We start from the raw sequence: 14,275 nt of genomic DNA, 5'->3' as shown, positions 1-14,275 counted from the left end.
TGTATAGTTTCCCTGTAAATAATGGTGTTGCACTGGTGCTTTGCTTAATTTTCATTGAATTGAAAGCTATTTAAACAAATATGCTAATTCCCCTATATATAGCAAACTATATGCATACTGTGTCAGACTGGCAAGGTCACCACATGGTTCAAACATATTATAAAAACCTTGGCAGAACTCCCTTCACTTTAGCAAATATGTATTCAGATCAAATTCATTTCTTTCAAATTCAAGAAGCATTACACATTTATTTTATTTAATTCACATGTTGGTTAGTTTATGTTAATCATTTCCTATTCCATTAAGAATATTCAGAGGGAAATGATTATGTTTTTTTTTTTCCTTTCTTCTCTTTAAGTCACTTGTTCAGGGTTAGGTACATGCAGTGAGATCTTCCCCATTCTAGGTATATGCATAGTATATGACAATATTCACAATACCCACCTTGATGCAGCATTCTTCATTGGTGGATGATAGCAGCACATTTTCAGGTTTAAGATCCCGGTGAATGACTCCATTCTCATGGAGGTACTAGGAGTCAAATTATATTAAACATTGCAACAGAAATAAAACTATTAAACATAACTATGCAAATTGGACATACAGAGTGAAACAAGTCTAAATAAAATAAAAAAAATGTAACCATGCAAAACTGAATAAACAATAACCTGAACAACCTGTTAGTAATTAAAGCAATCACAGCGTTGTAAAATTAACAAAATTAACTACAGCCATGATATGAGACTTTGGATTCAGCAAAGCTTGCTTGCGAGCTTGAATCCAATTTTACACATTCAGTGGAGCTAAACGCAAAAGATGAGTAATGGCCCAGAGCACCTGCTTTGCAAAGACTTCTCATTGAGCTGCATTTGGGAAGTTTGAAACTGGATAGTGACAGAAAGTCTGGGCACTGTTAGAAGGGGAGGACTTGAAAAGGCTTCAGACAAAAGATCTGCGGCATTTGCAAAATGTTTTTAGATATGCTCCCAATGGACAAAAATGCATATTTAAATGCATGCTTTCATTGTGGGTATAGTTACAGTCCTAAAAAGTGACTTTATTTTATTGATTTGGGCAGTGGTGAGTCCCTATTAAGCTATTTAACTTATAGTTGTCACTTGTGTCATCCTTGGTGCATTTTTCAATAACACTCTACAGGATTTTTGGTGGTAACTGGTTTTGCAAAGAGTCAGGGCCTACTAGTTAGACGTGCTATGCTTTTTGTTCCCTACAACACATACAGCTCAATTTTGATTCCAAACACAAGTCACAAATTCCTATACAAATTTGAAATTTCAAACTTCAAAACACTCCAGAAGCCTTTGGGCAAGTAAGTGATAACTCAAAATGAGACAGACACTTTTTTCCCCCTTTTATAGATTGTTGTAGATTCCTTCTAGTAAGCATGTGAAAGTTCCATAGTTAGGATATAGAGATTGTTTACTTATCACATAACTTGGATCGATTACCTGAACAGCTAGCAGCATCTGATAAAAATACAGTTTTGCCGTAGATTCTTTAAGCCTGACGGATGTCACTACTCTGTCAAATAATTCACCTCCTTCCATCCTAGAATAAAATGGATCACTAGGTTACATAAGCGCCCAGCTCCAGTTTTTAAACTCTTTTAGTGAAATATGATTTTGCATCATTGTTTGTGGTTCAGAATACACAGAATCACCCATGTAATTACAGTCAACAGTTCTTTCCTTAAGCAGAGATCTTCATAAAACTGAAACTCTCAGTAAGCTATGGTGATCCTGCAATCCATTAAAAAAAAAAAAAAAAAAAAAAAAAAAAAAAAAAACCACCACAGTGAATTTAAATTACTTACAAAAACAAACTTACAAAAATTTGTGAGACACATACAAAGAGCTCACGACATATATGCCTTGGTGCTTCCAAATGTGGTATATCTTCTTATATCACAAATTCATTGTAAGCTCCAATAAACAAGAGGTGCAAATAATGAGCCAAAATAGAACACAAATAAGTGTTTCTCCATACCTTACATTGGAAACTATTTTTGACACACAAGTGCCAAAAACCCAGCAGAAATATTTTACATGTAGGCTGCCTTTAAAGTAAAAAGCTCAGTTAATGTTAATGTTTCAAACAAAGGGGCCATTTACCTAAAGCGGACAATACATGTATAGACTATAGGAACTACAAATTGTTAAACTAAACTTATTTCTAAAATATACATACACACATATATATATATCTATATCTATCTACTTTACGTCTGGCAGCCAAATGAGAGCAAAGCCACCAGAAGTACTTACAGTTCCAAAACAATGTAATAGAAATCTTCTGAGTCAAAGAAATTTTCAATTCTAATTATGCAAGGCTGCAAAAGGAGACAAAAAAAGGTAAACAAATCACGGAAGAATCCCACGACTATACAAAGTTACATAAAATGATATTCACAATTTACATAGACATATTAGGTTTGTGTTTTGTATTAATCCGTTCTTACTTTTGGGTTAGGCAGAAACAATTTTGGGAACCAATTCATGTATAATATTTTACAAAACACATTTGTTAAGCCAGTCTTGCGAAAGAGCAACGTGATAAGAAAAAAGTGGTTTGCTGTATAGAAAATAAATTAAATAGGAACCCTTTTAGTTTTAAGGCAGGATGGGAACATAGAATTCAAAGAGTCCTTCACCAATAGAGTCTTTCGTCATATCTAAAACCCATGAATATATTAATACTAAATATTGCATACAAATATGTAGAGAATGCCTTAAAAAAAGAAGAATCAGTGTAACTTTGCTATATTGCCTTACATCAAGAGAGCTTAGAGACTAATGGAGCAAGAGGATACATAGGAAGTTATTAAAACTTCTTAAAGTGCCAAAACAAAAGGACATTGCCACGTTTTTACAATTAAAACTACAAAACAAAATATTTTCAAATCACTATATTGAGTGTCTGAAGGAGGCTTCCAAAAGTACCGTTTGCTTATTCGAATAATACATGTAAGAAGTATATAAAAAGAGACACTATAGGCACCCATGTCCCTGTCCCCTTAATCCTGCAGCTGAAGACATTGCAGTTTTAGAGAAACTACAAAGACAGTCACTAGAGGCACTTCCTGCAGTTTCACGGAGGTTAAGTATGTGAAATGACACTGGACATTCACGTCTTGCAAAGTCCCATAGCAAAGCATTGATTCAATGCATTCCTATTGGGAAGGCCTCATGCACAAGCAGCGCATGCGTTTCCCTCGACGCTGATGTCAGGAGGTGGAGACATAACTAGCACCTACAGACCTTGGTGGTGGAATAAGGTAAGAGTTTAAAGATTTTCTAACCCTTTGATTGCTCCGGAGGGAGCCTATGGGGGCAGTGGACACTGTAGTGTTACGAATACAGCTTTGTATTTCTGACATTATAGTGTTCTTAAAACATATTGGATACAACTAAAACAGAAGTATCTGTTTCTTGAAAGACAGAGTGCTCTAGAACAATTGTGCAAAGATGACTTTAGAAAGTAGTCCGACCAATGGAACACCAATACACTTCCTGTTTTGATGATGGGAAATACACACACACAAAAAAAAAAATTAAAAAAAAAAATGTTTATCCATGGACATGTTAAAAAAAAATATATATAAATAGTTTTCTTTTGCTGTTTAGCTAAAACATTTTACTTACGTGATTCAGTTTCTTTAGAATCTCAATTTCTGTATCAAAAGCAATAGGCCTTTCCTATAGGAGAATAAAGATAAAACTCAGCGTGCACCTTTGGTTTGCAATGGCAATCTGTTTATCAATTTGCTGCCAAGATTTCAGAAGAAGGTTTTCAGTTGAAAATTTCAGGGTATTCAGGATTCAGTATAGCTTCACTTAGGTGCAATGTGCAGGTTACGTTACAGTCAGTTCCACTGGGTATTTACCGGCGTATAACACGCGCCGGCGTATAACACGCACCTCTTTTTCAGAAGGAAATTCCAGGAAATTTCCACCCCTCCCATAGTATTCCCCCCCCTCATCCCATAGTGTTCCCCCCCCCTTTCCATAGTATTCTTCCCCCCCTCCCATAGTATTCTCCCCCCCTCCCATAGTATTCTCCCCCCCCCTCATCCCATAGGGTTCCCCCCCTTCCATAGTATTCTTCACCCCCTCCCATAGTATTCTCCCCCCCTTCCATAGTGTTCCCCCCTCATCCCATAGTGTTCCCCCCTCATCCCATAGTGTTCCCCCCTCATCCCATAGTGTTCCCCCCTCATCCCATAGTGTTCCCCCCCTTCCATAGTATTCTTCCCCCCTCCCATAGTATTCTCCACCCCCCATAGTGCCCCTCCCATAGTGTGTCCCCCCTCCCATAGTGTCCCCTAGTGCACTTTCCCTCTGTCCCATATTTACTTACCTGTCTTGAAGCGTGGGCCGGCTTCACAGCGCGCACCGCGGTACTGGAACTTAAATTTCAGGTTCCGGTTTCCGGCGGGACTGAAAGGAAGTGTGCACACAATAGTGTGCACACTTCCTTTCAGTCCCGCCGGAAACCGGAACCTGAAATTTAAGTTCCAGTACCGCGGTGCGCGCTGTGAAGCCGGCCCACACTTCAAGACAGGTAAGTAAATGTGGGATATCGGCGTATAACACGCACCCATGATTTTCTCCCTATTTTCAGGGAGAAAAAGTGCGTGTTATACGCCGATAAATACGGTATTTATTTAAATCTTGTGTTTTCTTTTAAAGGATCACTGTAGGGTCAGGAATGCAAACATGTAATCCTGACCCTATAGTGTTAAAACCACCATCTAGCCCCCCTGGGCCCCTCATGCATCCGTAAATATAGTAAAAATCTTACTGTTTTCAAGCCAGAAGCTGCTGGCTTGGCCCTGTCTGCCAGAAAAAACAAGCAGTCTGCTGACATCAGCAGAAGTGGTAGCCTAATCCAATCACAGTGCTTCCCCATAGGATTGGCTGAGACTGACAAATAGGCAGATCAGGGGCAGAGCCAGCATGATTCAAACACAGCCCTGGCCAATCAGCATCTCCTCATAGAGATGAATTGAATCAATGAATCTCTATGAGGAAAGTTCAGTGTCTGCATGCAGAGGGAGGAGACACTGAATGTTTGGATGTATTTTAGGCAGCCATGACCCAGGAAGGATCTCTAACAGACATCTGAGGAATGGCCAGTGAAGTTATCACTAGGCTGTAATGTAAACACTGCATTTTCTCTGAAAAGACAGTGTTTACAGCAAAAAACATGAAGGTAATGATTCTACTCACCAGAACAAATTCAATAAGCTGTAGTTGTTCTGGTGACTATAGTTTCCTTTTAATGTCTATGGGAATTCCAATCTAAGGTGATTGGGATACTGAATCGCGCTCAGAGTATGTATAGGAAGAAGAAAGAAAAGATATGTGTATCACATATAAGCAGCCTTTGATCTAATCACCTAAGGTGTTAAAATATGAAGCATTTTAAAAATCTGTAGTTGCCAATCAAATATACATAAAAAAATGTAGGTAGTAATGTATACATAAAAAAGTACTAGTATTCCAATGCTGCTCTTAATAGGAGATATCCTTGGTATTTCCTTAATCAACGGTATAATGTTTATTAAAAAATAAATAAAAAGAGCACGAGGGAAGTGAAGCTTGTATATAAATAACACTTTTTTTAGACTGCTAAAAACATATAGAAATACATTAGAATAAATACACATCTACATACTCCTAAAAAATAAAGCATACAAAAAAGAAGAATCAAAATAATATAACATCTGTGTCAAAAGGAGTGTATATTGAATGTATAGAAGTGGGCTAAAGTCCTGAAATATTCACCCAGCTCTTTAGGTGTATATAGTTTGTGAAAATCTCAGATCCCTTAAGATACTGTAAGGTAAGCTTGAGATAAGTGGCCCAAGAATCCTCCTGTGTATCGCAATAATTCTTACTGTGCTGTACTTGGCATGGATCCTGTTAGGTGTGCTTGTCCCTTTGCTTCATCGTCTTTCCAGTTTGAACGTGTGAAAAGTAACCGGAGGATCGTGGCACTGGCACTTAGTCCAAGGACGTGATGCTACTGGTGTTCACTGTATCCTCGCTCCTACAGGTTTTGTGAGCTGTGCACTCACTTCCGCAGGGAGAAAATGTTGACCACCAAATGAATGGGCCTTCTTTTATATAATTTCGTAAATGCCCCACTTACAAATATGTACTGATTTTTCTGGGAACCTTGCGAGTCTTGTGAAGAGTATCGACTCCATTATATTCTTATTATTGTATAAATTTCCTTGCATATATGTGTATTAAAAAAAGGGTGGTTTTGGTATATATTGATTATAAATAAAAAAGAAAATGTAAAAATGTTTCAAAAGCTGCTTATATTTGAATAAAGTAAGATACATTTTGTGCATAAATAAATACCGGTGTTCGTATTGCAAATGGGTTAAAGCAATGGAAACGAAGTCATTAGCAGAAATGTTGTTAGTATTGTTTTTCTATGGCAATGTTTGTATCTGGTAATATATTTCTATTTGTTCTGCATTAATAGTGATACTATGAATTAAGGAGATATCGCACTAGTAAACTTGCCTTATTCTCAGCAGGCAAGTGAAAGTGAGATACAGCTAAAGGGTTAAGAGGGGAACGAGGAAAAAAAATTATATATATATATATATATATATATATATATATATATATACACATATACACATATATATACACATACACACACACACACACACACACACACAGCAAAAATAATCAGCACTCCCAGGATTCATAAATAAGAAAAAAATACTTTACTCCACAGGTCAACGTTTCAGCTCCTCTTGGGAGCTTTCATCAGGACAGCATACAAAACATAAATGAAACTTACATAGCTTAAATAGGAACATCAATCAAATTAAGACTTACATTTCAGGTGTGTAAAAAAGGTGTGCATGCGCTACTGGCTTATCTCTCCTGATCTCCGCATCTGACCCAAGCTCGGGGAGAGGATTTGTCAGCAACCCTTACTTATATGAATATCTATCATGGGATGGATAATAAATAGATATGGGCACATATATACATCTCCTCCTCCTTTCCATATTAACTATATCACTATTACATGTACTGTCAATATTGAATAAGGAAAAAATAAAGTAATTCATCAAAGGGTTACTAACACAGAACAGACCAAAAAGACCTATTAGTGCAATTTATATCTCTTATAGAATCCATATGTAAATGCCTATTTCATACGATAGGACCAATAGTGTTAAGTGACCTACTCATTAGATTCTATGAAATAAAGTGTATATAAAAACAAAACATCCAGAGAAATGTAATTGTAGTCATGTGGCGAGCAGGTGAGAGGAAATCCTACTTGTGATATAAATCGATATCAAAATAGCGTTGAAATTATTAATAAAGTGCCAATGCATATATGATTCTACAGTGATGCACTTAATTTTAAGACATCCATAAGGATGGGTCTATAATCGTGTAACGGGCAAGTAGCAAAAAACCTGCCTGTAATATGAATCAATATCAAAATTGGCACCAATATTTGCAATAAAGTGCAAATGCATACCAACTAAAGTGTGAAACAGTGCTAAAAAATTTCTATCAAATTTAAAGTGATAAGTGCCCAAAGTGCAAAGAAAAACTAACACCATGATAATCAGTGAAACTATATGGTCCAATACACCTTATAGCTCTATGTAAGGAAAGTCCAGACCAAATGATGAGGAGAGATAGACATCCTAATAATCACATTAATACTTGCCCTTAAACGGGAAAGTATCTCACCATGTATGATATTACAAAGACCTGAATTCGAAGTCCCATTAAGAAAAACAAAGCATAAAATGTTCTAAATACTTAAATTCATACAAAAATGTAATGATAATTAAAAATGGAGAAGAATTGAAATAATTGAAAAAGGGGCTGGCATTGTAAGGCAGAAGGCCACATCATATGTTCCACTGTCAATCCTTGTACAGCATATCTCACCCCCTTATCTTTATCATAAGAAAGCAACATATGACAATTTTTCATTAAGTCCATTTGGGGCTAATGTTGCCAATTTTTTAATCCACCACGTTTCTCTTTGTAATAATCGTTCTTGTCTGTTGCCACCTCTTCTTGAGACTGGGACATGGTCTATCGCCACGCATTTCAGTGATGTGAGGGGATGGCCTTTTTCTAGAAAGTGTCGTGCAACTGGTTTGTCAGTCTTACTGTCCCTGTAGGCTAATCTAATGCTGGACCTGTGTCCTCTTATCCTCTCGCAGAGGGCAGTTTCTGTCTTCCCGACATAATTAAGCCCACACGGACAAGACAATTTGTAAATTACAAAGTCAGTACGACAATTGATCCTATGTTGGATTTTGAAAATTTGTCCTGTATGTGGATGATTAAAACTCTTGCACGGAATGAGGTGACCGCAGGTCACACAACCTAGGCATCTTATGCATCCGTTGTTACTTGCATTTTTGTTCACCGGCAAATAGCTTTGGACTGGATCAGTCTGGACTAAAAGGTCCTGCAAGCTTTTGTTGTTTTTATAAGCAAACATTGGTTTATTGCGAAAGCTCTCTGGTAGACTTGTCATTCTCCATGATATGCCAATTTGTATTAATTTCCTGGCAAATTTTAGTAGTAGACACGTTATATGTCATTGGAAAGGGAATTCTAGCCTTGTTATTCCGAGACTGTGTCACACCCCCAGCCATGTAATTCCTAGCTTTTCCAAGTGCTCTATCAAGTATTATTCGTGTATAACCTATCTGTGCAAATTTGTTGTACATTTGCTGTATTTGTTCTTCGCACCAAATGGTGCCCAAATTATTTCTTATAAAACTCTTAAGAACTGAGAGAACGGTAAAGAGTCCTTAACATGTTTGGGGTGGGCACTTTCATAATGGAGCAAGGTATTTCGATCCGTTGGTTTAGTATACATTTGATATTCAATTCTCCCTTGTTCCAATAATATTTCCAGATCCAGAAACTGTATCTTGGGGTCATGAATATGTGATGTTACATGAATAGGAGTATTTGACTCATTAATACCTTCCACTAACTTTAGTGCTTCATCTGTGGTGCCCCTCCATAGGATCAGTATATCGTCTATATACCGAAAGTACTTCAGGATATACCCCGAATGTCTTTTGAAGATATGTTCCTTCTCAAACTGATACAAATACGAATTAGCATACATGGGGGCCATTGCCGCCCCCATGGATGTTCCTGCTTTTTGTAAATACCACTTAGTTTCGAATCTGAAGTAATTGTTCCTGAGGGCTAAAGACCGTAATTCAAGCGTGTATTCGATGGGGGGTCTGTGATAATGCTCCGTTTCTGAGAGCAATTCTCTCATCGCTTCTATTCCCCCTTCGTGAGGTATTACTGTATACAAACTCGAGACGTCTAAAGTAATGAAAATAACTGGTTCATCAATATATTTCAATTTCTTGAGCTCCTCTATTAACTGTGCCGTATCTTTTATGCATGTTGGAATTTCATTAACTGGTGATTTGAACAAAAAAAATCCAGATATTTTGCAATCGGCTCCAGGATCCCGTCCACTGCCGAGACAATCGGTCGTCCGGGGGGGATTCATAGAATCCTTATGGATTTTCGGGAGCGTGTATATGATAGCAGTGCGAGGGTTACTTTTGTTAAGAAATTGGAATAATTGTATGTCGATATATCCTGCTGTTAATCCAAATGTGAAGGTTTCATGTATTTTCTGTGCTATATCCATAGTAGGATCCCCCTTCAGAATTTGGTAGGTATTCTCATCTTCCAGCTGTCTGTATATTTCCAATGCATAATCTTTATAGTTCTGTATCACGATTCCCCCTCCCTTATCTGCCGGTCGTATGGTTATGGTTGCATCTTGTGATAGCTTCTGTACTATGTCCCTCTGTTCCTTAGAGAGGTTGAAGTGTCTTGGATGTCTCCTAGATAGAATGTCCTCCATTTTTGATTTGACTGTTAGAAAAGTCTTAATTTTAGAGTGACAAGAAGGTGGATCAAACTTTCTGGGATTTTTAAATCTGTATCCTTGTAGTTGTTCATGGTCCATTGGTTGGTCCTTCTGTGTTTTATTAAAAAAGTCTTTCAATCTAAGACTCCTCCCAAATTTGAAAAATTCCACATCCCATTGAAAACTATTGGCCATCGTGGTGGGGATAAAAGAGAGACCATTATTCAGAATATCAATTTCCCCTTTGGACAGTTCCCTGTCTCATAAGTTGAAAACGGGAATTATTTCTGGAGAGGAGGTCTGTCCCTGAGACCAATGGGGATGCTCCCTCTGGCCTCTCCTTGTGACTTGTCTCCTCCGTTTCTCCGACTGCTCCTTGTGATCTTGCGTGGCGGGGTTGCCTCTGATGGTTCGCTGACCCCTAAAAAACTAACTGATTTCTGTGTCGTGGTACTCTCATTTTCAGAGGCGGATTCTCCCGAGGTGATATCTATGGTGGAGATATTAGGCTTGACTATTTTCTTACGGAAACACCTTGATCTTTGTCTTTGTCTGTATTAGTAACCCTTTGACGAATTACTTTATTTTTTCCTTATTCAATATTGACAGTACATGTAATAGTGATTTGGTTAATATGGAAAGGAGGAGGAGATGTATATATGTGCCCATATCTATTTATTATCCATCCCATGATAGATATTCATATAAGTAAGGGTTGCTGACAAATCCGCTCCCCGAGCGTGGGTCAGATGCGGAGATCAGCCAGTAGCGCATGCGCCGGCGTTCCCATGACAACTGGGAACGCCGTCATTCAGTACCCGAGAGGAGGATTGTTAGATGCAGATAGCGTCTCGATCTCCATAGCAACGGCATTAAGTGATGACGTCACTTACATCACGTGCTCGCGCTAGTGCAAGTGGGAAGGTGCCGATCTCCGGTGATGCCTGATTAGACGCTCGAGAGGAGGGGAGGTCAGCCCGAGCACCGGGTCTTAACATATTTTTCTATTGGTAGGAGTGCAAGGCTTTCTGTTCATTATATATATATTCTCAATATATACTCCTTTTGAGAAAGATTTTAAATTATTTAGATTTTTTAGGAGAATGTAGACATGTATTTATTCTAATGTAATTCTATATGTTTTTATCATTCTAAATAAAGTGTTTGATTTATATACAAGCTTCACTTCCCTCTGAGCTTTTTGTTTTTTACATTATACCGTTGTTTTTTCTTTTATTTTTAAATAATTATTTTTGCTCCAGAAGACCACCTTTTCTGTCCCTGCCTCCCTACAAGCATTTTATGTTTCCTATTATACACACACACACACACGTTACAATGATAATTAGAGACACTTCAATAGCATGTGAAAAAGCAAGAACAAATTCCTGTCATCCAGGAGTACAGGCACCCACAAAAAAAAAAAAACCATTGTGTTGTATTTGTTTTAAAAGCTGCTGAGTGTTTGGTCTTATTTTATAAAATGACTGGCTAAAAGCCATCAGAGCTTTGCAGGTAAAAACCCACAAAATGATGTGTGTGTATGTAGCACAAATACTTTTGATACAGATTAAAGGCTGCTTGTTTACTTACATAATCACCTGAATTGCTCAGCATAAATTTTCTTTTATTGATTATTTTTACTGCAACCTTCTTACATGTGGATTTTTCAAAAGCTAGTTTGACTTCTCCGCAAGCCCCACTAAGAGTGAAAAATATATAAAAAAAAATTAAACAAGCTGAAGCCTATAGAAGAAAAGGTTATGTAGAAATGATAGACACGGAAAGATTTTAAATATAATAAAGTAATGATGAGGCAGTCTGTGATTAATGGAGCTGTAATTGACTGGGTAATTCAGATACTCTAATATTAATCAGTTACATATTAATCATTGTCTTTTTTGACTTCATGTCCTTCTAAATCGAAAAAGTGCTGGCGCTGTCTTGACGATGTGGGCACCATGCTGCATGTTTGGTGGAATTACCCTAAATAACAAGTCTACTGGCTGAAAGTAAGTTCACTTATTAAGACTCACACTAACCTTACAGTACCTAATACACCTACTTTGCTTTTATTATTTATGTTTCAGGAAACTTACACTAAACCCATCAAATTAGCTGCACTGTCTCGGATAGCCAAATATTGGCTCACTAAGGTCAACCCATCTATGTAAGAATCTCTAAATCAAATATCCCAAGTGACAGCCAGGCAGACTTGGTCAATATGCAATTATTGGACAGATGTTTCCATAAGAACACTATTTAATCTCCTTCAATACGGCATATTGCCAATTGTTCTATTATTTTGTACAAAATACAAGTATATGTTGATGCATTTTTTTTTTATACTGACCAATACAAATCTCTTAATGCATAGTGAACTGGTTTTACTTAAAATACCACACCATCACACAATTCAGGTAAAACCAGTTCATTATGCACAGAGATTTGTGAAGACACTTTGCGATGCAGCATTGCTTTCCAAGCTGTCAATGGTTATTAATATTTTGCCTCACCTTCCAATTGTTTTTGACATAATGAATTTATTTCCAAATTCCTTTGGGTAGACTGTCTGATCATCCACCAACAAATCTGAAAATACAAAAACTGCAGCGCACCTGGGGATATTAATACATTCTTCTAATATATCAAACCCATCATCCTTAAATGAAGGAAACATTTTTTTCACATTTTAAGTAAAAAATGAAGATATGTAATAAACAATGCATTATAAAATGTAGCCCATAAAGTCTAGCTACTTCTCTTTGCTACAGTACTAGTTTTTACTTAGCAGAGAAATCCATTCCTTCCATTTCATTTTAACTGCATGGCAGGGCTATACGGAGATAGAACCACTCAGTATATTAGAAGAATTACTTATAATTTGAGTTAGCAGTTTCCAAATTTTTGGATTAATTGAAGCTGCGGTATTTGCCATTATGCAAAGGATTTCATTTTTTTTTTAAACTTGTCATTCCTACTGTACAGTTGTTAAGACAAAAGTGTCAATACAAAATGATTGACCACAGAATATACAGCATCATTCCAAATAAGTATCACTCATCAGCATAGGAGATATGTGGCAAAAAGCCCCTTTTATGAATTATTTGCATTAACAGATAGACATGAGAAGATACTGATTACATAGACGTTCTGCAATTAGGGGCCAATGGTAAGGCTAAGAGTAACAAATACAAAATGAAGGGTGATATGAGGATTTGTTCAATAGAAGGTTAGTCTAAAATACGTAAGCTGAAAAATAGCAGAGTTAACCATTTGCAGTTCCCTTGACATGTTGCATAATTGCACGGTTTAGCGAGTAAGCACCAAAAGAACGTTTTATATCTTGTAAAAACGGTCTTTGTGATGAAGTATTTCAATTACAGGTATTTCAATAAATTTATGAACAATCCAAAAGTGTTTTATGAGGCCAGTACACATTTTCATTATGAATATGCTGCCACAATTACATTTTACAATCTTTGGGCGTGTGAATATTCTGTTCATAGTAAAGACATGAAAGATAACCATTCATGTAAACGTTTATAATTTATAGGTAACCACAGTGTCCTTTCAATTACATGTCTGTTAGTCCACCCATTGTACAGCGCTATACAAATAATAAAATAATAACTACCCATGGAAACAGAAATGTGTTGCCACCTTGTGGTCAAACTAGGACTTTTTTTTTCATAACTAAATAAGCACTAAAAGGAGGAAGCCTCGCTTCTCAAGAAGTGACAGTCCCTTGTTCCTTCATCAGTAAATACATTTTCAGCACTTTATGCCGTGAATAAAGCAGCGGAAGTTTAAAAAAAAAAAAAAAAGACTTTCCTTTACTGCACTTTTTTTAAATTCTGGTCAACTATGCCACCTCATGAGATTTCGCACACCCTCATGCACTCTCCAGAATATAAATGAAAAAATTCCATACAAAAGCATGCACAATCACCATTTTTCCACAGCAATCCCACACAAGCACAAGTACCGTACTGGTTAACTAATTTGCATACTTTTCTCAGCAAAGCATGTACCGGTAATTAAAATAAAAAATATAAAGAATTGAACTGCGGTCTAAGAAGTAGCTCTGATTTCCCCCCTCTTACATAGTTCACCAAAACATCACATCACCTGTCCTGCACAATAAGGGAAGACAGCCTGGGAGGATCAGAGAATAATGAGCCTAATTAATATTTCTACAAGTAAAAACAGTTATGGTAAAATGGGTAAACCTTGGCATCCCACAAATTTGGAACCATGGCTTACACCCATGTGTGTGGTCAGCATAATGTATTACAAGCAAGAATCTTTTTAAGGTTTATGTGCCAGG

The 14,275-nt window shown here is 37.0% G+C and overlaps 1 protein-coding gene across 5 annotated transcripts in view; it reads right to left on the bottom strand.

Moving 5' to 3' along the window:
• Positions 1-14,275, bottom strand: part of CHEK2 (checkpoint kinase 2) — a 33,373-nt gene that overhangs the window by 6,689 nt on the left and 12,409 nt on the right. For all 5 annotated transcript variants that reach the window (XM_063454615.1, XM_063454616.1, XM_063454618.1 and 2 more), the window contains 6 exons: positions 12,462-12,552; positions 11,539-11,647; positions 3,663-3,716; positions 2,286-2,350; positions 1,470-1,569; positions 445-531 (listed from right to left, as the gene is read on the bottom strand). In XM_063454615.1, the coding sequence (XP_063310685.1) occupies positions 445-531; positions 1,470-1,569; positions 2,286-2,350; positions 3,663-3,716; positions 11,539-11,647; positions 12,462-12,552 (506 nt within the window). The remainder of the gene's footprint in view (positions 1-444; positions 532-1,469; positions 1,570-2,285; positions 2,351-3,662; positions 3,717-11,538; positions 11,648-12,461; positions 12,553-14,275) is intronic.

Source organism: Pelobates fuscus, chromosome 5 (genome assembly GCF_036172605.1).
Source record: "Pelobates fuscus isolate aPelFus1 chromosome 5, aPelFus1.pri, whole genome shotgun sequence".
Lineage (NCBI taxonomy): Eukaryota > Metazoa > Chordata > Amphibia > Anura > Pelobatidae > Pelobates > Pelobates fuscus.
Note: the sequence above shows the minus strand (reverse complement) of the source record. Positions and strands in the feature narration are given on the sequence as shown.